General features: G+C 35.0%; 1 protein-coding gene across 4 annotated transcripts in view; it reads left to right on the top strand.

Annotated features, from left to right (window-relative positions):
- The window catches only part of THSD7A (thrombospondin type 1 domain containing 7A), a 286,252-nt gene extending 261,757 nt beyond the window's left edge, over nt 1-24,495 (top strand). For 2 of the 4 annotated variants that reach the window (XM_033076380.1, XM_033076369.1), the window contains 10 exons: nt 153-268; nt 5,626-5,743; nt 7,518-7,663; nt 8,244-8,418; nt 10,525-10,698; nt 11,645-11,740; nt 14,754-14,836; nt 15,173-15,383; nt 18,897-18,984; nt 20,617-24,495. In XM_033076380.1, coding sequence (XP_032932271.1) covers nt 153-268; nt 5,626-5,743; nt 7,518-7,663; nt 8,244-8,418; nt 10,525-10,698; nt 11,645-11,740; nt 14,754-14,836; nt 15,173-15,383; nt 18,897-18,984; nt 20,617-20,701 — 1,292 coding nt within the window. In that variant the 3' untranslated portion in view covers nt 20,702-24,495. Of the gene's footprint in view, nt 1-152; nt 269-5,625; nt 5,744-7,517; nt 7,664-8,243; nt 8,419-10,524; nt 10,699-11,644; nt 11,741-13,628; nt 13,712-14,753; nt 14,837-15,172; nt 15,384-18,896; nt 18,985-20,616 lie in introns of those variants that run through there. The other 2 variants (XR_004419770.1, XM_033076383.1) reach the window with 2 other exon arrangements.
- Nucleotides 24,496-25,586: the final 1,091 nt, after the last annotated feature.

Raw genomic sequence — 25,586 nt, 5'->3', positions numbered from 1 at the left:
CCAAAAATATGTAACAGCTGGGCTCTGTGAGCCTTTTCATGTGCAAAAGTTGCTTGTGAGGGTTATTTTAGGCCATCAGAATTAGGTGGGAGACTGGATCATTACGAATTCTATCTGAAAGTCTGCAATGCTAATGAATTCCTCCTTTGCAGACTGGAGCACTTGTCAGCTCAGCGAGAAAGCTGTCTGTGGCAGTGGTATCAAAACGCGGATGCTCGATTGTGTTCGCAGTGATGGCAAATCTGTTGACCTGAAATACTGTGAAGAGGTGAGTGGGTACCTGTGAGAAAGCTCCCTTCTAATGGTGCTAATTAATACTGAGCCAACTGAGCTGTATGGCATCTTCACCAGATGTTTTGCAGCACTATTCATGGGTTGTTAAGTACCTCTGAAATGAACCGAGCCATCAACTGATTTTTATACTATTTCCTTTGGTTACTTTTAAGTGCCTCTGTGAACATATGCTAATTATTATGTCCTGAAGGAAATTAATTAAAAACAATAATTAATAAAGTAGAATAAAGGTAATAAATCTCAATCAGAATACTAATCATAATTCTAATTTGATACAACTTCTGCATGGAGTCTTGGACACCTGCCAGTATCAATCATTTACTCAATGTGTTGGAAAATATTTCTCACATGTCATTCTGCAGCTGGGCTGAATGCTAACTTCTTGTATCCAGCTGCGTGATGCAAAAAATACCCAAGCTAGTGTGAAAAAAATGTGCAGCATGAATGTAATATTAAATAGGAGCATATATGGAGAACTAGCTATTAGACAGGAGCCCTTAAGTTTTGAAAGGCCGGTTTGCAAACTTACCTCCAATTTGACGTACTGGTTTCCTGACATTTTTTGTGTTGGTCCTAATGCTTTCAATTACAGGGAGACTGTAGTATGAAAAAGCTATGAAGACAACACCAATGCTACTTTAAAGTTAACCCCACATACATTTCTGATGGAAAGTAACTGCGCTTGTTTCAGCTGCCATTCTCCCACCACCACAACATCAGAAATAAAATTACTTAATTAATTAATAGATGACAAAGGGGGAAAGGTTTCCACAGCTTTTCTGGCTGCTAGCTGCTCTCAGGATGTGTCCATAGGGAAGAGTCTCATCAGAAGTGGAGGGAGTCAGGAAACTCATCATTTACTTTGGAATATAATTTTGTAATGGTGTATCTGACCTACTTCTCCAACTTCCTCTGACATCCTGGATTCCTGAATCAATAAGTTTTTATCAAAGGCAGGCAGTTTCAGCTGAGAATTACTTCTGTCCCATGTTCCTCCTTCCCTCATAGTTCATGGGTTTCTAATCAAATCTAATAATTTCGCAGAATCATAAAATGGTTCTGATTGGAAGGGTTCTTAAAGATCAAAGCCCCTTCTGTGGACAGGGTCACCTTTAGCAGGTTGCTGAAAGCCCCTTCCAATCTGGCCTTGCGAACACTTCCAGGAATGGGACAGCCACAAAAATTATGTCTCAAGAAATAACTCAGGTTATGACTACTTACCAGCGAGTTTCTGTGACGTTAATAAGGCAAGGCATTAATGCTTTTAATAATGTTTTAATGTGTTAAAAAAGAGAAAGAAATGTCTGTAATTTCTAAGAGATTACAATATTGATGAATTAATACCAAGAGATTATGTAAAATATCCATCCAAATAAGTATTTGAAAAGAAAAAATATTATTCATTTGAATTTATGTGAAAATATATTTCTTCCAATATAAAGTCAAGAAATTATTCCTGTTAAGCAAAGATTTAAAACAACATTTAGGACTGATTACATTTTACACTGAAATCTCATTTCAGAAAACCTCTGGAGTTTTCCTGCATTTAAGAAATGAAATTTTATTGTTCAGAGAAATAATGAGGGCAAGAATATAATATTTCAAGAGTTACTTACTGTAAATGACTGGCCAAAAGACATTACTGCTGGTAATTACTGTGGTGTTCTGGATTTATCAACAGCCACTGTGCTGCATTCTTATTTGCCCTTTTGATTTGCTAGATCATATAGAGCTACATCTTCTTGTAGAAAACTCTGATCCACTCCCTAGCCACACAGTTAAGACTATTTGTTGAATTATGGATGTGTAAGCAGTAGTTCAACAAGGTCAAAGGCTGATCCAATAACTGAGGAGTAAAACCTGTTAACCTGATTAACAGGAAAGCCAAGCTGTTCGGTTCTTAACAGACCCTTCACTCTAAAGATGTGAAAGCCAACTCTGTGACCTTCCAGGTCATGTGAGGAGAGTGTTCAAGAAATTATCAACATGTGAATGCATGCTGTACACTTCTTCCTAATGATTCTTCAGGTTTCTGCTGTGTTTTTGCATTATAAGGGTAGTGCAGAAATATTAAATGAAGTTCAAAATAAGGTGCATGTGGTTGGAAAAGTTGATGAATAGGAGAAATATGAAGTAAATTTATAATCACCTAGGTAATGAATTTTCTCTGGGCAATCATAAAACTTAGTACTGGATGTATGAATAAAAATTTGCTTAATGTATGTGTAGGCACATTTACTGAATTATGTTTCTTATTATTATATGCAAAGAAGAGAGCTCATGATAGATAAACCTACATGATCCCTAAGAGATTAAGAAACATTGGTTCAAGAAAGTAATAAAACCATATATTAAAAAAACCCTTTATGCCAAATTTTGTCTATACCCATCTCCAGGTATGAGCATCAGCAGAGTTAAATACTCACATTCCATCTGAGTCCCTGAGTTTCCTTATGTGTCCATATGATCTTGTGTTTATTTGAGTTGATCAGCTAAAGGAGGTAGCCATTCATCCTGATTACTGCCAAGATAAATCAATTTCTAGAGCTTATTTCCAAGTCCTGGTTATGTTAATGTAGGTCTCTTCAAACTCTCAAAGCATAGTAATACTGGATTAATTGGTTTCTACTTACCACATGAACTTTACTTCCCTTGATTAGAATATTTGAAAATCAAATCACCTAAAGCAAGCTGATACTGTTCATATTCCTTTTTATAGACTTATTTTCATTAATTTACCATTAATTAAGGATGAGAGAAGCCTAGAAACCACCAGTTGTGTCTGAATTAAAAAGCAGACTTTGCTGGTTTATTGGTGAATAGTCTGCTTACAGATTACATGATTAACCTCCAGCAGCAGAGTTTAATCTTTGGGGCCAAACATTCCTATAAACAAATACAGATACTTCTTGTGGATCACAGGATTTAAAGAGCATGCTGGTGTGGCAGCCTGCTGCCCCTGGCGTGTGTGACCAGAAGCACAGAGCACACAGGGATAGCTTTCAACACTTACTGTGATTGATTCAGAAACCACAGCTCATCCCGAACAAAGGCTTTAGGGAGCTACTAAATACTTTTTCAAATATTTTCTAAGCTCTCCAAGTTGAATTGTGGTTCATCAGTTCAAGGAAGGAGAGGAAAGGAGTATGTGAATACTTTTGAATTGGAATATGTGAATACTTTTGAATTGCAAACTGTCAGTTGTTCCCCAGATCTATTTAAGCAGCACTTCAGTATCTAAGACATGCAAATAGGAGGTCACTGTGGGTAATCTGGCCTTCAGCTTTCTCCTCTTCACTATTAATATCTTTCTTGGGCTTTTCCCTCTTGAGCTGCTGAAGTCCAGCTGAGACGGGTCTTGAAAGAGAACAGTCATGTTTCTATAATTGGCAGGAATCAATTCAGCAGACCTTAAAGCCTTTGCTCAGAAGATTTGACCCAAATATGGACTTCAAAGAGGGTTCTCTAGCTTCTTAATCGTCCAAATTCCAGATTATCCAAAGGTTTCAGGTGTTGTCTGTGTATGATAGCTGTATAATCAAGGCTATACTGAACCACCAAAAAAAGCCAAGAAGTCATTCTTTGATGTATAAAAGGGGACAGAGCTCTAAACCCTAATTTGTCTTAATAAATGGTACTGCAAATGCAAATTTAAAACTTGGTGAGTCTATCAGGAGGAGATATTTTCAGTACTTGTGGTAGTTTATTTATGGAGGACATGTTAATGTTGTGCCTAATTATTGCTGTATGCTTGTGCTTAGTAGGAAATTTTGGGTTTATCTCCTTTTTAAAGTTTTAAATGCTTGTTTTATATAATGAACTTTTCCAGTCATTAAAATTATTAGGTTTTTAAATGTCTGGTTTGCTTGCTTTTTTTTTTTTTTTTTTTTAAACTAGGTGGAGTTTTTTTTTCTAGTTAAAGATATTCACAACTGCCTAGGTTTCTGAAAGGACTCAATGATGATCACTGTCTGCTGGCGGGGTCCAGTGAAGAGGACAGTCCTTTGTGCTGGAAACCTGTAGATCTGTCCATATTGGCAGGACTGATTTTCTTAGTTACTTCAGACCACACACCCTATAACTGACCTAGCCTTTTAACTCAGCTGTGCAGAATGTAGGCTTTATTATGCTAATATTTTTGCCATCAGTTCCTATTTGATCTTGCATCATATGTGTTAGTGAGAATATCTCCCTCCATGGATGGGGAAAATCTGGAGTGTGTGAATTTATAAGAACATTGAAATGGCTGTCCAGGATCAGACCAAAGGACTATGTAGTTGTTGTGCTATGTCCCAAGCATGATTATAAAACTCTTTTGGTGGTGCATTAGACTGAATCATACCTGGAGAAAAAACTGAGAACAGAGTGTATTTTTGGGAAAACTTGAGTCATGAGCTCAATTTCTCTGTCCCCTTCTCTCAGACTCCTCCAGCAACTGGAGCTTTTACTTTATGGATGCTAGAGGATTTTTGTTTTTTGCAAAGTTTTTCAGAAAATTGCAAAGATGTATTTTTTTTTTGACAAATCATTGTCAGTGTTGTGTCAATATCTTTGTATGAATAGCATGATATATGGCATGGCATGGCATGGCATGGCACGGCACGGCACGGCACGGCATAGAATAGAATAGAATAGAATAGAATAGAATAGAATAGAATAGAATAGAATAGAATAGAATAGAATAGAATAGAATAGAATAGAATAGAATAGAATAGAATAGAATAATCATGCACTTATACAGCAAAGTAGGAAGAAAACAAGAGAGGCATAAGAAGATGCCCTAGGAAGAAGCACATACGTACAAGAGTTCTCATCTACTCCTTTCACAGCTTCCACCTGTTTTCATTTCTTGAACTGCATTTACCTGATGGGGTTTCTGTGTGTTTGAACCTTCAGATTTCTCTTCCATGAACTTGTTCAGTCTCTTTTGGGCTCCTGTAAACTTCTAGCATGGGCAGCATCTTCTGAATATCCAATGTATGTTCATCCTCCTCCTTTTGCTAGATTTGAACTTGGCTTCTAGTATCACTTCAATTCACTTATTAATTGCTGTTCAGTATTTTTGCATTTCTCTTTCAAAATACTTCATAAATTATTTTGGCTTTCACCTATTGTAAAAAATACATCTGTAGAGATTAAGCCCTTAATTTACAGGTTCTAGTTTAGAAAATTATTGATGAAAATGGGATTTATGCATGTATATAAAGATCAGTATATGCATTAGGACTGTCTTGAAGTGAGATTTTTGAATGTCCTAATTATTTACATTTTACCTTGCATTGATGATACAGGCCTGGAGGTTTTTGCTGACAATTTAACATTTTCTTTCAGCTTGGTTTGGAAAAGACATGGCAAATGAATATGTCCTGTGTGGTGGAATGTCCTGTGAACTGTCAGCTCTCTGACTGGTCCACTTGGTCTGAGTGCTCTCAAACATGTGGCCTTACAGGTCAGTACCTACCTTTGGCATATTTTAAAGACTGAGTTCTCTTTTTTTTTTCTTTCATGAAAGTAATTATACCTCTCTTTTCAGAACTAAAAATATAGCTAGACAGGGAGAGTTATAGGGATGTAAATCAGCGTTATTAATGGAAATAATATGCTTGAGTAAGACAGTGCTCATTGGAAATAATGGGAATTTGGTCCAAATATTTTCTGATTTTGGGAACAAGAGTGAAATATGGTGAATGAGATATTGAGACAAAAGTAAACATTGATTTGAATATTTGTTTTTCAACTGATGGGGAGAAGAAGAGGAAGGAGGGATTTTCTTCTAAGTTTCATTATTAGTGGTGAAATCAAACAACTAAAATTGTTTCCAAAAAAATTGGAACTGGTCTTTTTCAATAAGTTCTAGCTATGAAATAAATCCAGTGACCACAAATCTTAACAGCTTTAGAGCACCCACGCAAATATCCATCTAGCTGAGGAAAAATTTTGTATGTAGAAGTCTACTCTTTGCTGTTCTTTGGAGGTTTTTCTTCAGTACTTTTCAAGAAAATATTTTTTTCTCCTGTAACATCTCAGTTGAAGCAGTTGTGAATTCAAGAATAATGATGAGGCTCCGTTTGGCAAACATCTTTCTAGCTGTCTGCAGTGAACGCAGCTGTCTGGGAGATTGATATTGTTCTGCTTATGCATTGTGGCTTGTGTAGCTTGCTCTCAGCAAAAGATTCATGTCATTATCATTGGAGTACTCAATTGCAAATGCATGAGATTAAAATGTGGAATGAAAGATTAATTCTTTTGGCTGGCTAACATCAGGTGTTATATAGGTAAATCTGTGTAATGCCTTAGTTTCATACAAGCCTCACTATACAAATTTTAATAAATACATTTTTTTTTCAGTCTTGGCTCTTATATTTTTCTATAAATATATGAAAATACCACAACTGTGTTGATTTTGTGGAAACCTTTGTGAAGTGACATCTCTAGACCAGCCATTTCACCTTTCCTTCTGACACAGAAGGAAATTTTCAGTTATATCACATGAACTCTCTGTGATGAAGCATAATGGTCTAATGTCCACAGCAAGATGAAAGGAGAAAGAATTGCTAGAAGGATAAAAATGTCTTCCTCTTTCAGTTTATATAAGTATTTTAAATAGGACCTGTATCTCAGTGAAGCTGGGTAGCATAGCACTCACAGTTGAAGAGGAGATAATCGTTGGATAAACCTATTGTATTTTAATTTTCTTTGGACCTGAGTGAAGAATCCTCCATCTTCTGCAAAATCTGTATCTAATGTTTTCCACAGAGACAGTGACAGAAAGTTGCAAGTTCTTGTTTGCTGGAATCAGACCATTATGGACGCATGTTTCTGTGTTAACTTAGGGAAGAACACAACATGCTGGCCTCTTCCAGCAGCAAGCTCCAGATGAGGAGCAGGAGTCCCCAGTGAAATGGAAAAACACCATGTCACATTCATAATGAATATTTTTCTTCAGGCTTCTGAGCTAGGAAATTACTGCTTTTGTTTACTGTTACATGAGCAATCCTACTCAGACATCCTCCTGCACTTCTTACCCTACAAACAAATGAGAGAATATGAAGAGTCTGACTTGGAAAATATGAATCCATGTGACAGACAAGAGCCAACAGATCAGCTTTATAATAACATTTGTCAAATCTGGAAAAAATTGCTTTTCAGCAAAATAGAACCATCTTGAGGAAAAAATCAGTCTAACCGCTTTTTGTTTGTTATATTGCTGATTTTTGTTACAGGAAAAATGATCAGAAGAAGGACCATAAATCAGCCATTTCAGGGTGATGGGAGGCCTTGTCCTTCTCAAATGGAGCAATTCAAACCCTGTCCAGTAAAACCTTGTTATCGATGGCAATATGGTCAATGGTCTGCATGCAAAGTAGAGGTAAAAGCCATATGGGACTTTGAAGTTATGGACCTTGAGGATCCAGGCATATTCGTGATGTACCCAGATATGTCCTTATCAACTCTATAAACAATTTGCTCCCATGTCTCTTATACAAAAAATAAAGTTTGGTTTTTTCCTTAGATTTCCTATTAATCAATGGATGCAACAGTGTCCTACAGATATTCAGAGCATAGATGTAAACTTTGGTATCTGAGCAACATCTTTGCTACTGATTAAAATACTTCTATTGTAAAAGAGTGTCAGCAGAAATATAGTCACATATTGGAAGATATCTGCACTTGACATACTGCTCTTTTTGCAATTCAAAGGCATAATTAGCTCCATAATTTAAGGAACAAGTGACAGTGACCAGAAATTTTGGGTTGTTTTTGTTTGTTTGTTTGTTTGTTTCATAATGAACCCGTCTTCTCTTTTTTTTTCCTTCTTTTTCTCTTTACTGGAATGAATAAGTAGTTAAGGAAAATTAATAGGAGATAGAGTGACATGTAACTCAGATCTAGTCTTTTGGCACTTTCTTCTATCCAGTATCAGTTCAATATATGTTCTCCTTCTGCAGGATGCTCAGTGTGGAGAGGGAACACGAGTGAGGAACATCTCCTGTGTGGTTTATGATGGGTCCATTGAAGATGTTGGCAAAGTAGTAGATGAGGAATTCTGTGGAGAAATAGAGCCTATTATAGATGGTGATAAGAAGATAATACTTGAGGAAACCTGCACTTTCCCTTGTCCAGGTAACAAAGCTGTTCAAACAAATGTTGCGTTTCAAGATTGGTTGGGTGTCATTACAGCTATTAGGGCCTAGCATTAGCCACAGGCAATTAAATCTTACTCATCTGCTTTACTGATTGGACTCATCCATCAAATGACCAACAGTTGCTTTCTAGGAGTATCTACTTCATGACAATAAATCAATTAGAAACATACTAGATTTTAAATTTATAAAAGACATGATCTCTCTCTGTCACAGATTGCATCTAAGATGTATATATTTTTTTCACAAGATCTATTGAAATAAAACCTGTATTTAACTCTATAAGAAAGGGGGCTGGAATACAGCTAAATATTAGTGTTAAGTGTCTAGACTATCTAACACCTTTATTAATACTTTTACCAGTGGCTAAAACCTTGATGCCTTTTATGGGTTTCTAAGGAAGATAAGTTAAGGTATCTTATTTTTTTTCTTTAAAGGTTCTATTCTAAATGAAATTAAATTTGATCTCTGAGAAAATATTTGTGCCTCTAGTTGTTTAACTCTCTGGATGTGATGTGCACTATCATTGTCTTTGTGAACTGAATCTAAAAGAGCTAAATGAATGATCATGATGCTCATACAGAGAAGTATTAAGAGCATATAAGAGCTGTTTAATTTCCAGTAAAAACCCTCCAGTTCATCCCAAATACTTGTAGAATTTGAAGTATATTGCTGTTGTTTGGTAGCCATTCATGATGAATCTTCATTAGAGGTGATAAACTCCTTCAGTTCTGATGTAGGTATCATTTCACACCAGTACTTTATTTTCATTCTCTTGAAACTCTTCTCGTTCCCAGAATCGGTTTCTTTTCCCCCCCAGTTTATTTCAGATTGGACTGAAGGTAAAGTTGTCTTAATAAATAGAAATTAATTAAAAATTGAGAAATTTCCATCACTGCTTTGTACATAGCATTCCAATTGCATAATTTTCATATATTTTGACTTCTTAAATAGAAACTGGAAGAATGCAGACTATAGTTATGTTTTCGTATTAGTAAATTTTATAAAAAAAATTCAGCTGCTTACTGATTGCTTTAAAAATTTTGCTGAGGAGGGACCTGTTCTTCAATAATCTCACATTTAGCCAGAAAGAATAATTGCCCTGTGGGGATGTGCTAATGATACACTCCAGCTAATGTTTCCAAAAATCACTACTTGTTTTCCTATTATGTATACATCAGTTCGTCAATTATTCATTTCTTTGCATGCTTTCCTAAGGTTGGCAAATAAAATTCCTTCATTAATCAGGCATCCGGTCAACACAGTACTGATTATATCTGTCATCAGTATAATGCAAGGTAGCATAAATTTTTAATGGCTTGCTCACTGACATAATGAGAACTAAGAGGTTTATTTATGAGTTTGTGCACAGTCTAGTCCCATTTTCAACTGCAGTTTTAACAAAATGGTTTCTTTGTGTCGTGCTTCAGATCTTTCTTAAATGTTCTTTAGCTGATCATGCTAATTAGTGTCATTAGTATAATTTTATTTTTCAGTTTTACACTATAGAATTCTACAGGTCTATTATCCTAACATGAAATAGCAAGAACAGGCACTTTAATCATGTTTCCATTTCCCTTTCTTGCAAAGAATTTTCCATCAGTTGCATCTACATCTCTTTAGAGAAAATCTGCATGAGGATAAGCACTAATTAATGTTTTTAATACTAAACAATGTTTTATAAGATCAAAGCTGAATTTAAAAAAAATATATGTAGATTTAGCATAAGACATACAATGCACAATATCTTAAAATGTACAAAAATCTAGACATTGGGTAGAGCATTGCAAAGAGATTCATAATGAGGATGATCTCATGGGAATGCTACAAGAAAATAAAACTGCTTTAGAACAAACAGGCCCTTGTATAATATTTTTATATTATTTTCTATGACACAGACATTCAGATAGTATCAAAATGTTATTTTTTCTACACTATGAGTCAGGTTTTAAAAGAGGAATGAAAGGAACTAAAAAGAAGGAAAATTAAGAAACTGTATTTGGACATTATTTAAAGATATATTCAGTGCAAAAAAACCCTCTTCACATACGATGATCATTCATCTTATCAAACTGCTCTTTGACAGGGGACTGTTACTTGAGAGAGTGGTCAGAATGGAGCCTTTGCCAGTTAACCTGTGTCAATGGTGAGGATCTTGGTTTTGGCGGAATACAAGTCCGATCTAGAGCAGTGATCATTCAGGATTTAGAGAATCAACATCTCTGTCCAGAACAGGCTTTGGAAACAAGACCATGTGATGGTAAGCACCAAAATATCTGTAAGGCTGGTTCCTGTGAGAAAAAGATACAGAAAATCCATAATTTTGGTATTTTTTGTGTTCATGGTATCAATTTTAGGCAAATTTGATAATCAGAAATGCACTGAAATTGTTTTCCATATATCAACTGTAAAGAGAAAAACTTTCAAGTGACAACCATCATATGTTGCCCCTCTAGAATTATTCTTCTTTAATAATGACGTTTCATATGGCACAAAACGTTTCCTTATATGCTTAGTAACATGAACAAAAAGAAATCTCTGAGTTTTGATTCATAACCAGATTTATATTTCTCTCTACCCTTTGAATTGTTAATTGCATGACAATGTCAATGAAATGTCTCAACCATTACCACTGGTAATAGACAAATTGTCTAAGAAAAGTAGTTTCCTGTACTGACTTGCCCATTCAGAGGCCAGATCAGACGTAAAGGAATTTTATATTTATAATAGAGAACTAAGGTGAAGAAGGACATCATGATTCATCCCATACCATATGAGATGTGCACAGAAGAGCTGAGACATGGAGCCAGATGCAGCCCTGGCCATTCCACCAAGCACTGGAGCACTGACTGAAGCTCAGTGTTACCAGGAAAGGAACCTGATCCCTAAATGAGTTTTGCAAAACAGATGGGCCACAACCATTATGAGGTTATTAGAAACATTTCTTTGACCCGTTAACTGCATTAGGCTTGCTCATAATCCTAGTAGTGTCTAGGACACATCTGGTCTATTCTCTATGTGTCCAGTAAGTGCAGGAGACCCTGGGAGCTCCACATGTGGTGGGAGAAGGAAAAAGGGGCTTACTTAACTGTACAAACCTTTAATCATTATGAGTGTGGCCACAAAATGAGTATGGTCTGCTGATGAGCATGGTAGTCTAAAACCTTGTCATTAAATTTCTTGAAATGTGAATGTTCTCTGTGCAGATGGCCAGTGCTATGAGTACAAGTGGATGGCTAGCCCGTGGAAGGGATCTTCTCGGACTGTGTGGTGCCAAAGGTCAGATGGTTTAAACGTCACAGGTAACTACTCTTTTTACACACACCAAAAAAAAAAAAAAAAAGAAAAAAAAAGGTCGATAATGTGCTTTCCCAACAAACTGGAAAAAAAATTTTAAAGGATCTGCTAAAACCACTTCCTGGGGTATGAATCAAAATTATAATCTTTTTGCATATTAAAGATGTGGTTTCTTCTCTAGAATCATGCAGCATGTAATGGTAAAAGTAAATATAAATATTTTCTTCTGTAGTGGACCTGAAATGTTTTACATTGTATATGTTTGGGGTTTTTTTACCATAGGCATCTTTACACTTCTAAATGTATGATTTAAAATTTCAGGCCTTACAATAAATAAGGTTTTTATGTATTACAGGTCATTTCAGTGCTTAAACAAAGGCAGAGAAAGTTGCAGAGCTTGATAGTATCTTCCATATATGATTTTTCTCCCTAAAGTTTCAAAATATAAAATTTTAATAAATGTGCTAATGTGAGTTTACTTCTTTACTTCAATGCCATAAATCTGTATCAGGATACATAATGGACTGTTATGGAATGTTGTGACTTTTTGTGCAAGCCAAAGCACAAAAAACATAAATTAGAAACTACTGAGATCTCAGAAGAAAATCTTCATACGAATCTATTTAAATGGATTTATATATTGGCAATAGGGATTCATTTAAGCTAAGAGCTATGCATTTATTTAAATAATTTTTTGTACCAAGAAATAGTAAAAGAACCCCAGAGACTGTGAACATATCCTCAATGCCAGCTGCTGTCAGGTCAGTCACAACAGGGAAGCTGTTACTTATGTATTGCCACGACAATACTTCTTGATGATGGAGTCCACCACCACTCTCTGTTGTAACAGTAGAAATAAAATTCTTGTATTATTTTAGCAAGGTGTTGAAATAATAGCTTAAATTCTCTTGAAAATCCTACCTTGTGGTGTAGGACTATTAAAACACATCTTGTTCACAAGAAATGCAACAGGGCATTATTTATGCACCTTGATTGCTTCCTGCTTAGCTAAGGTGTTTCTATGGTAAATAAAACTCCAAGTAAGGATTCTTATTGAGATTAATATAGAATATTATCTATGAAAGGTCCTCTAGGATTTGAAGTAAATAACATCTTGGAGATTATGGCTCTGAGATGTTAGAATATACTCATTAATCACCGTCAGTCGCATAAAAACAATGATTTCTTCTGATGTGACTGAATACAGAATACTTGTGATAAATTCTAGGAAAGACAAATGTAGGACTATGTATTACTGGCAAATTTTTCATAATGGGACCTCCAAGACAGACAAACCTCAGACCTATACTGCAGCACTTTTTTTTCAAAGTTTGTTTGTATGTGGCTTTAAAGCTGTGGTAACTTTCTGATTTGAATGGAAGACTGATGGAATATACCAGAGCATGCAATCACTGGTCTCCATGCAACACAAAAGTATATTTTTCATGTTTCTATTAAATGAAAAATTGTAGTTTTCATGATTTTTATGATAGTTTACAAATGCAGCTCTTAAATATAATATTCTATTCTATTAATATCTAATGTAGAGGGAACATCTCTACATTAAATATACAGTAGTGTACCAGATTTTAATTTGCATTTGTACATTTTCTGAAAGTATTTCATATAAATTACAGTATTTGTGAGCTTGTAGATGAGATAGAGATACATATATGATTGGTTTAAATTGAGATCAACTATTTTGATTCAGAAGCAACCCATATCTCTGATTATTGTGTCTTGTCAGCCTTATTCCTGCACATTTGGGTCTACACAGTGTATTTTAATTCAGACATTATTAAATAATTATTGTGAGTTCTGTTGGTATTTTAAGGTCTTTTTCTATTTATTTGCATAATATCGTTGTGCTGAATAGTTATTTTTTACTTGAAGGTGTTATTTCCCATGGGCGATGAGGCAACTCTTTCCTTCTGCTTCCTTGGATGACTGATATTTTATTACATAGATTCCCACAGGCATGTGATTTGTATGCTAGGATGTATGATTTTCTTTACTGGGGGTGGGGAAAACTTATGGAAACCTGCAGGGTTTTCTTTGTTCTTCACCAGCCATCCTTTTAACACTTGGATCTACGTAACCACAACTAACTGCATCTGCTATGGTTGTGACCAACCTCACCTATCAGGATTTCATCATCATATCACACCAGTATAAAAATGGTATTAATTTGGGAGATGCATGAGAAATTGCCCTGTAGCAGTATAAATTTTAAACAATATTATGCATATCCCTCTTCTGTAAGCTAAAAGGAAACACAGGTAAATTCAAATTTATTCTAAATGTATTTTAAAGTCATTCTGGCTGAAATGATAGTGAAAGCCTGATTGTGTGTATTGGTCCATAACAATAACTGCACTGTATATAAAGCTTTAGAAATGAAAATTAGATCTGTAAAAAAGAGAAAATACCGAAACCCACAGTATCATCAGTGTTGCAACATTCAGTACACGCTTTACTGATAAATCTGCTTTCCTTGTGTAAAAATCTCAACTAACATGAAACCTTGATTCATAAAGATGTGTAAAAGCAATCCAGTAGCAGCAGAAAACATGTATCATTTCATAAACAAGAAGAGTAAGTTGTTTTCAGCTCAACAGGAAAATATATAAATAAAAAAGTTGCTTTTATTTCTATTGTGGCCACAGTTTTAATGTGTAAGTTATAAGAAGGGCCCTAGAGAACCAAATCTGTTCCCTTGAATGCAACAAAGCATTTAAATTGTTTTTTGGGCAATCCACTTAAAAGAAAAAGGGGAAAACAAAAGGCTCCACTGCCAAATATTAGTTTTCTAAAATGCACATGAAGTTAAATACATTTGCTGTATCCTTACTTTACATACAGGAAAATACTTGATTCCAATTATCCTTCACCTTGGAACAAAAGAAGGACTCTTACATTCAAATTTACAAGAAGATTGTCATCCATTATATACTTCAGGAAGCAATTTCATCAGTGGTGAGGCATTACCATGTGAAAATATGATTTTCTGTCCTACAGGGGGCTGTTTAGTGATGCGCCAACCAGATGCTGACAGGTCATGTAACCCACCGTGCAGCCAACCCCACGCTTACTGCAGTGAGGTATGTGCTACTGCATTGGAGCATAGGACACCCCCACCAGGGCTTCCCACACATGTCATGATCACAAAGATTATGCCAACAAAAAGTATTTTCAGAGATTTTACTAGTCACAAATTTCTTAAAATCCATTTCGCACAATTTTCTACCTTTCAGTTAAATGCTAAATATTCTTTGTTGATACAGTATGAACTTGCATAAAAATATATGAAGAGGTGCTGTCCAGGATAGCACTCATCAAAACAGTCTTCTCTTCCAGTCATCCATGTTGTTATGCTTTATAGCTCACAGAAACCCTTGTTTTTCTGCTGCACGTTGTAAAACACTTGTTCCCTGCAGACTAGAACATGCAGTTGTGAAGACGGATACACTGAAGTCATGTCCTCTGATGGCACACTCGAGCAGTGCACTCTCATCCCGGTGGTGGTGATCCCCACCATGGAGGACAAAAAGGCAGATGTGAAAACCAGTCGAGCTGTGAACCCTACTCAGCCTTCCAGTAACCAGTCAGGACGAGGAAGGACCTGGTTTCTACAGCCTTTTGGGCCAGGTGAAGTCATGAGCAGCTCTTAGTGCTAAGTACTGCTGCAGGGTCTGGAATTTATATTTTTGTACACCTAACAGGACCAGAAAAACCCTTGACTGTTCATTTAAGGAGGCAGGCATGCACCCTCGCTGAAAGCAAAGGAAGAGACATAAGTAAACACCTAGCCTCTCTCACTACTCCATCAATATATTTAGTGCAATCTTATATTGCAGATTTCCTTTTAGTCATTCTACTTGTTAAAATTCACAAAAACTATGAAATGTGACTGTAGAAGAGAGTTTGCTGCAAAGATACAAGCCAGTATATTAAATTATGATGTCTAAAACAATAATTCTGTTGACAGAGGAATGAAAAGATACCACTGAAGACTGCAAAGAGTAAAGGCTTCTTAAAGTTCGTAGCCATAGCATTAATTGTAGGAAAATAATCAATATAGGTACGCTAACACTTTTCTGGCCTATCCATATTTAAACTAATTCATATTATTCAAATGCTAACCATATTATTGGTAGAGCCTAGGCCTGCTCTAAGTCTCTGAACAGTATTTGCTCTTATGATGGACCATGTTCTTTAGAACTGAACAAAGACTTACATGCAAGAGTTATGTCATAAAAAATACTTCCTAAAATCCGTAATGTAATCAGATGTCAAAAAATATTTTCTAGTGCTACTAAATATTTGGATTAAAACACTTCAATTAACAAAATACTTTCCTGTAAAAAGATACATTGCTTTTCCAAAATATTATTAATATGGAAGAGAGCCATTGGCTAGTTATCATCTTACGTGTCTCTTAAATCACATAGGGCTAAATATACTAATACACTTGCATATTAGGGTGGTCATTTATTTCTAAAGTGTTTTTTGATGTTTTTAATTGCAGAACTGAAAGCACTGTCTTTACATACATAATGTATAAGATGTTTCAAGTTGATTTATAAAGAGATTTATAAAAACATTTCTAATAAGCAGATTAAATAATGTTTGGGTTAGAAATGAAAAATAGTTATGTTAGATCCCATTAGTGATACTAATATATACTAATATATAAATATATAAATACTAATTATTTATACTATAGATATCATATATAACATATATTATATATTATACTATAATAATATATAATACTATCTATTAAATATATATAATAGATATAAATACTAATTAGAAATGTATAAATATAGAAAAATACTACATTTATACTTTAATATTATATTTGATACCTGCAATAAAATGATCTTTACTCCCAGTACTTTAATCAACAATAAAAAATAGAAAATTTTTATAAATTAATAGAAAATTAAACTTTTCTGTTTCTCTTTTAAAAAGTAGCATCTTACCAAATATGTTATCGTTTGCTCATTTTAACTAACCTCTCCTGAAAATGCAAAAGGGTGTACTGTAGTGTGCAGAGTGATAACAATAAGTCAATATCAGTGAGTCACCTTCAATAATTTAGGAAAATGGACATTCATGTGAGCTCAGGGAGGGTTTTGGAGCAAGATACATTTGAGAAACTTCATGAAAAGTCACCAATGTAATTCGAGTTGAGAAGGAGACATAGCTCAGCTCAGATAATCTCAAACATTCTCAATAGAACTAATATTTTATGCAGTGAAGTTATGAGCATGTGTGAGAGAAAGTGAACATTTTCCAATTCAGATGAGATTTAGGCTTGCTTGTTTTATTTCAGGATTGGATATCTATTGGAAAGGTTTGGGTTTACTCCAGCATGATTATTCTTTTCCTCACAGTTTCTAAGTCTAGACCTAAAATAGTTCTTTCATTTTCTCCCAAAAATTACATTGCAGTTCCAGAAAGGAAGGTATTGAAACTGTCCTCTTCAGTTGTCTGGGCTGAGGTATTACCACAGAAAGATGAATCTGAGATGCCAATTCCCTTGCATATTTAGAAATAATCTGTCCAGAGGGAATTCAGAAAGCCTGAGTTAGATGTCAGTAGTTGCATAATAGGAATGATCTCATTAGCAGAGCTCCTTGCTTTGACAAAAACAAATAAATCTGTATACGAGATATTGCCAACCTTTTTTTCAAGGAGATGTTACTATTTTAAAATAAACCAACCTGAAAAAACCCTAGACCTCTTACATTTACCGATGGAAATAAGCCAAGGAGAAAGGAAACTAACCTATTTAGCAGTACTAAAGTCAGAATTCTTCTCACTGATATTATCATATCATAGGATATGTCAGGTCAAATCTACTGTTCCATTTATCTCTAATGGATCAGTTATTATCAGTTATAACGTTTCATTAGGTTGATTAAGGTAGCCAAGGTAAAATGTTCTGATATTGATTTGTGTTGAACAACTTGCCCACATGACAGCAAGACTTCGCATTGCTACAGACCAGAAAGCCTGAGCTTAACTGCATAGCAAAGGAGAGCACTTCTGTTAGTATTATTGTGGAAATAGAAACTGCATTGATGATGTCTTTTGGTTCTGCGGAGCTAACAAGAAGCACTAAGTGTCTGGTCAGAAAAATTTTAGCTGCGTTTGCTTATACACACAACTTCATGAAATAAATCTTGTACCACTTGAAAATGAAAAAAATCAGTTTTATAATGATTTTGTTATTTTTTTAATTGTCAAGGAGATGCAACAAGGCTTCCCCTGGACAACGTTTGCAAAAAGCTATTTAGAAATTCAAACAATTAGCTGGATAAAAAGAGTGAGTCAAAAAGTACGCACTCACCTTTGGTTGTGGCATGATCATTTGGGGGCAGAGCAAAACCCCATAGACAAAGCCACATAATTTTCCTTGTAGACATGGGTACATCTGAGGCAAGAAGGAGAGTGATGTGTATGCCTAAACCTCTAGGGGCACCATGTCCAAAATACAAACTGCACAGGCTGCACATAAATACAGTCCTTACTAACAACAGAAAGTTGTTTTATTTATGGGCATGGGTTGTCTTTTTTGTGTATTTTTATTCTATGAGGATAAGTTATTTATAACAACAAAACTTGCATTTGGTAGAGAAAGAAATTTTAAAATTTTACTACATTATGCAGTAGTACAAGTGTATGTGCAATTAAGGATGGATGATGTACAGCATGCTAAAGACATTTAAAAACATACAAGTAAATAGGAACAACAATAAAAACCGTACAGGTAAATAGGAACAACGATAAAAATAATAGGCAGATTGCTTTACCACAGCTAGAATAGAAAATGATGCTAAATGAGTCCCGCTGCCCTGTGATCACACTGAGGGGCTGCTCACTACCAGAGAGCCCCAAAGCTGAGTTTCTGCATCTCTCACCCACTGCCTCTGCCCCAGATCTCTGCTCCATTTGAATTATCCTAACTTCAACTGAAAAACAAAGCACAGAGAAGTCATTGCTGTTATTTAACAATATTTACTCTGATTAAACTGTAATTGCTAGTGAAGACATTTATGTTGGAGAATTAAAGTATTTCTATGCTATATCAGAACTAATAATTCAACAAGACTAACTCAAACACTACTGACTAACATTCATTCCTTTTAGATGGGAGGCTGAAGACCTGGGTTTATGGTGTAGCTGCTGGTGCATTTGTTTTGCTCGTCTTTATTGTTTCTATGATCTATCTAGCCTGGTGAGTTTTTTAATTATTTATAAGAAAACAGTCCCCTCACAGACTGTAATGAAAATGTTTACACCTGCTGCTGTAGAAACTGCAGGCACTTCTGTGAACTGCAGTGTTTAATTTGCCATGTTCTTTTGTCCAGACTCAGGTTAGCAAATTCTGTTTGTACTTTAGATGATGGATCACTACATGCTCTTCTGAGGGTATGAGAACTTACAAATATGGGGTATCTTAGTGTACAGTTCATTTTTGCTCAGTTTATCTCGGTTGTTATATACAATGTCCAGAATTTTATTGTTTCTGTATCAAAAAAAAAAAAATGCTGAGAGAAATAGCAAGAAGGAAATTGAATAACTAGACAAATCATATTTTTTTATTTGACATGATGTAGAGATACAGAACCAGAAAAAATCTGAAAACTTTCTCATCTTTTTCACACATTGAAAATTATTTTTTTAATAAGTCACCTTTGAGAATGTGCTCCATGAAGTTTTATAGGTCCTATCTGGAATTTCTGATCCAGATGATAGTACAGGTGAAAGGTGAGGGAAGTGTGGTCATATACATCAAACTCTTGGCTGTACTATATTAGTAGGGGTTTGGGGGGCTTCTGGGTATTTTTGCCATTCAGTAAACTTTGCCCAAAAACTCACTTCTGTCTAAGTAATATAAAAATTTCTTTGAGTTTTTTGGTTTGTGGGGGGTTTTTTTGTGTATGGTTTTTGTTGTTGTTGGGGTTTTTTGTTTGTTTGGGTCTTGTGTGGTTGGGGGTTTTTTTGTGGTTGGTTGGTTTTTGGGGGTGGTGGGGTTTGAAGGAAAAGAAATCCATTAGCATTCAACAACACTGCAGATTATTTTGGACTGGACCCTGTGGCTACTGCAAGTCATTGTAACAAAGGTTTTGTATAAAAGATTCAAATTTGAGCAGCCTAAGTGACACAGCTGAAATAAGATTTTGGACAAGACTGAGGATGCTCAGGCCTGATTTAAAGAAATGCTTACATAGCACTATAAAAGAAGACAAGTACTAAAACATGGATAAACATTCATTTTCCTTTAGCCTGGTAATTTTTTTAAACCATATCAGATGTGTTAGAAATACTGCTGGATTAAAATCCAATTCAAGGCTAGACAAGGAATGTTGTACTTCTGCTATTAATGACTGGTTTGATTATAACATCTAGAATTAATTGTAGTCATTCCAGCAAGTATAATGAGGTAAAACCAATCAAAAGATGGATCTTTCCTCCAGAAACCCTTGATGTGTCAAGAGTGGTTTAATAATTGAGTCATGTAATTTAGAAGAACCTGATTGCATCTTTGATAGCATGGCCAAATATTGCATGGCAGGCTCTGAATTCTTCTGAAAACTGAGTGATGTTGCAAGAGTGACTGCCAAGGGTTTCATCAAGTCACATCAGCGCCGTAACAGCTTGTTTCTGAACAACTGAGCTTTGAATTAGGTATTGCTTTGGGTTGATAAAGAGATAATAAGTGATCCTAATGAATGTTTTAGGCTTACAGCTTTTATAAATAAACAACTGAATGCATTATCAGTATGCTCATCTTTCATTTAAGACTGAAATACATTTTTGTATGTTATTAGTTGATTGTTCTATTTACAAATATTTATTGTTTCAGCAAAAAGCCAAAGAAACCCCAGAGAAGGCAGAACAACCGACTGAAACCTTTAACCTTAGCTTATGATGGAGATGCAGACATGTAAAATACAACATGGTGACAAATGGAATCTGAACTAAGGAATGAAATCAGAAGGTGTCCAAAGCCACAGGGATTTTCTATGGAGTGGATTAAGTGTTTTGAATTTTTCTTTTTTGTAACTGCACCATAGATAAAGAAGGATGGATTTCTTAATGCCTACCGATATTCAAGGTATTATTGCTTTACTTTAGACCATCAGCACCGAGAAATCAGGCAGAATCACACTAAGAGACACTGCAGTTGGAGATCTGTGGTGTTTCCTCAGTCTTAGAGCTGAGCACCACTTCTGCCTCCAGAATACTGTAGCTGACATAGTATACTTACTTGGAAGCCCTTGCATCATTAACCAAGTATAATCAGTACGCATGACGAGTTTGTACCAAGCTGTCTACGACTCTTTATATTCAAACAGAACATATATACTCAATTGAACCATATGTATATTCTATCAGATTATATACCTGATGAAGAGAATTTTAGTGCTTAGTACAATATTAACTTTTAACTGGGATTAACCCACTGAGCAAGTTCAACAGTTTGCCAGTTGATGATAACTTGTGTTAACCTGCATTTCAGAGGGCAATGACTCACTTGCAAAATTCTGTCCTGTTACCACGCCAAATTATAAAGGCCTCATGTATACATCCAGAAAGGAGGCATTCTCAGATTCACTATTTTCTAGTGGTTGGTGTCTGGAAAAAAATACCTGCTGTAAATGTTACAAAACGTTTCTACTTTCTCTAACTCAAACTGTTGCCTGCATCTTTTTTGCTATGTGTAAGGCAAATTTTTGCACTATATTAGTGCAGCATGATATGCACTTAACTAGTATTGCCATAGAAACTGCCTCTTTTCAGAAAGGATAATGATGTATCTTGTGCAAGGAGTGTCAAGTAGACAGGTCTTGAATCCTGAAGAGAGTAGTGTTCAGTTTGGACTGTGACGGGATGGAATCAGCTGCGACGTTTGCTGTACACACACCGTTCCTCATCACAGCAGCCATTTGTACTCTACACCATGGCAGTAATACAAGTGTCTAGTTTCTTGCCCCATCTACCTATACTGGTATAGATTGTCCTGCTGGTTTCTAATTGTACTTTGAAGGCTGTTTATGACTAGATTTTTTATATTTGTTAACTTTGTTAGAAAAAAAAAGAAAAAGAAAAGTGGTTGCCCTGTAATCCTGAGTGACATACTTCTTGTCTAAAAAGGTGTTAATTGTTCAACTAAAATAAAATGGTTTTACTTTTCTTTCATTCTGTTAATGAGAGCTTTTTCACTGTTAATGACAGTGTAATACTCAGAGATGCTTTGTCTTTTCTAGAATAATTCAGTAGACTCTTTTAATTATTCAGATAAACTCCTGAGTGTACTGGCAAGTAAACAATAAGATCAATAGTTTTGCCATTTTAGTACTCATGACTTTTTTAAAAACTCTGGCAGTATGAAAACTCACTGTTAACCTCTTCCATGCTTATGGCTTTTCAGTGTTAGGCTTCCACCGTGAAGCTCATTGACTTGCCACTCATGTGACATGGCTGTTATGGATGTGATCCATGACCTGAGAAGGGTTATTCTCCTTAAATGGCTTCTGTGTGCAGCCAGATCATACAAGTGACTGTGCCACTACTAAGCAATACAAAGCTTTATCAGGCAACCTCTCAAAAAGAATTGTTGCATAAAATTTAGTATTAAGTTCTCAGGTCTTTTTTATAACCTAAACCACTTCTGCCTACTCTTCACTCTATTTACTCAAGAAGCAACAGGTTTTGCACACTGAATGAAACTTTGCAAACTTTGGCCCAGATCCACTGAAATCAATTGCAAGACTCTCATCAGTATTAATGGGTAATATAAGTTCTTAAAAATACACATCTTTGTTCTATGTAGAATAATTCTTGGAACCAATGAGCATTTTGTGGGTATTCAAGAGAGATTATGGTCCTACTTTAACTTACCTGACATATTACCAGTGTGGTGTTACTGCATCAAGAAAATTATCTTCATCCCACTGTCACAGGTATTCCCCAAATGGGAAAGATGAGCAGAGGAACAATGGTAACAATCTTTGGTGCAGGTTTAATTTCTCATTTTACACCTTCATCCAGCTGCAGCTGATGAAGTTTCATGGCCCCTGCCAAAGCAGTGGTTCATTTAAATACGTGCTTCAGGGCTGGAGTACTCAGTCTTACACCACTTTGTAAAGATCCATTGCAAAAATACTAATCTTGATAATTTTAATTTTCAGCATTCTTGAGTAGAAAACAAGAAAAACTTGGTTGGTTCCTCTTTTGTCAGACATACAGAAAACCATGGAAAAATTGTAAAGTATTAAAGAACAATAACTACATGTGGAGACAGACTTTAATGATGGTTTCTGTTCTTTTAAATGTCTGATTCTGTGTTGTTGAATAGTTTTGGACCAAGAGGGCATTGAGGGAACAGGGTTTCTTTCATTGGCAATGAGTCATCTTTATTTATGGCACTGGCTGGTCTTAGCAGGAGCTGTTGCCTAGTTCTTACCTTGAAGATTTTTATGTCCTAAATCTAAGCATTTAATAACCTGAAGGTAAAGGTATGACATCTCCTTTTTCTTACCATATTAAATGGATAAAGAAAGAGATCGGAGGGGTTTTTAAGTATGTTTGGCCTTTGCTATCCATGCAAGTATTTTAGTATGTGTTACATTTTATATCTGATCAGTGAATATCTGGTGCACATCTGCATCATACTAGTGCTGCATTTAAAATCTAGAGTGCATTTTTATTATTATATTTTCTATGAACAAAGTGCATGGAAATTTGAAGCCAGAATGGCTTCCCTCATTATCAAGGAAAAAATACTAGGTTGTAAAGAGGGCTGAAATTTTATGTAAATCTAAATGTTGCAAAAGTGATTAAGCCCTCTAGCATTGAAACAGAAATAGATAATATGTGAATTATCAATATAGAATGAAAAGCAATTTGCTTTAAAAATCAGAGTGCTTCTACAAATCCAGTGCCTAAAGCAGCCACTACTGTAGATTATTAGTTTGTGAAAGTAATGTTTCCAGTGATCAAATAAACCATTCAGAAAATAGCAAAGTAGATATTTTCCTGTTGATGTGGTGGTTTATATTTTCCTTTTTAAAACTGTAGTTTCTAGCTTACTGTGTCTGCTTTGAGTCCTGGAGCAGTTCCTTTTTGAAGCTTTGATGCAACTGCACAAGCCTGTTTATATTTGGTATAAAGCATCAGTTTTGAAATCTTTCCTCCTGCCAAAATGTAATAAAGTGGGTTTTTTTCCAATCCTAAAATTTGAAGAGACCAATTTTAAAACTCTATGTGTAAATCACTGTAAAATATACCTTGAATTAAATGGAAATCTGTCTTTTTACCTTTATGTAAATTGTTAAGAGTTAAGAGTTTATTTTGCCTAACTTAATTTACTTGAATATTTATTTTGTAGAACGAGGAGGCAGCTGTCTGAGGAATGTTTACCTTTTTTTTTGTTAATTTTAATTTGTAAATTGTGTAATGCATTTTTATTTTTTAAATTATGTATATTTCTTTTTTAATGCACAAAATGTTTACGTACAACTTCTGCAAATTTGTGTATATTGTCACTAAGCTTTATTCAGTTAATACAGATGATGTGAAAATGTAACAAGTCTTACATTTTCATCTGGGTTATTTTTACATAACTGATGTATTGCTGACAATAAATATAAACACAAAATCATTTAATGTCTTTTTTTAATAAATGTAGTTTACTATGCTGGGATAGAGTAACAATAAAAGCCAGATCCCTAAAATATGACCACCTTTTTAATAGTCTCTTCTTTTTTTTTTATGAAAGGCATTGGCAAATATATTCTTACTAAAAATTAGTCTTTCTATTTAAAAAGAAAATTACTTTCTGATGCTGTGGTGCCAATCAAGTCTGTTGCTACAGTCCTAGTTGACTTCGAAATTTGCAAAGCACATTTAGTCAATTGATAACTATCCAATAAATGAGATAAAAAATAATAACATTTTCTTCCTTGCATTTTTATATGAGAAAAAAACAACGCTTGTGTAGAGAAGAGGGGGTCAATCAAGATCTCACTAAAAGATCTCTATTCACTTCAAATGAAGCTGAGTCTGTCACTGTACCTACACAAGAAGAAAATGAAGAAAAGGAATCACTTTGCACTTTTTCATAATTGCTTATATTCTATCTCTGTGCTCTCCAAAACTCAATTTTTTTCATGTCCAGTTCTGCTGTGTAATTTACACACCATATCATGGGGGGTTTGTCCTGTTTCAGTAGTTATTTACCTCCTCGTTAACCTTTCCAAGCTAACCCCTAAAACATTTAAAAACACAATTTTGAGAGGACACAACTCTGGTTTTCGAGGCCTTCCAGGATTTTCACAAGTAACTCCTACCTACATTTTCTCCTGCTGGAATCCACAGTAAACTCACAGAAGCATTGGTCTTGAATTCCCACCTACAACTTAATAGTGGAATTTTTAGATCATTTAAATGTGTTTAATTCAATACAGGCAAAATTTTGTAATCAGTTAGAAAACATCCAAGAGAAGAAAATTTAAATTCTCATTTAAATTTAGAGAATTAGCTGTGGTATACTAAGAAGATGAGAGAGTCTTCACATTCAGTAAAGAAAATGTGGTAGGACTTTGGCAATTGTCTACAAGACTTTTAGATTAATGGGAAAATGTAGGTTTATTTTTAAAATAATCCCAAAACATTACAGGACAATATGATTTTCTAGTACAAGTGTGATGAAACGACATGAAGTGAGAGGTAAATCAAGAGACTTAGATACTTTGTAAATATCTTAGCCTTCTATTAATGTGAAAACCTACAATATTGGTGAATCTAGAAAATCTAGAAAATTATCCTGCT

The sequence above is a fragment of the Catharus ustulatus genome, chromosome 1 (assembly GCF_009819885.2).
Source record: "Catharus ustulatus isolate bCatUst1 chromosome 1, bCatUst1.pri.v2, whole genome shotgun sequence".
Classification (NCBI taxonomy): domain Eukaryota; kingdom Metazoa; phylum Chordata; class Aves; order Passeriformes; family Turdidae; genus Catharus; species Catharus ustulatus.
This window is presented reverse-complemented; position numbering and strand designations above follow the sequence as displayed.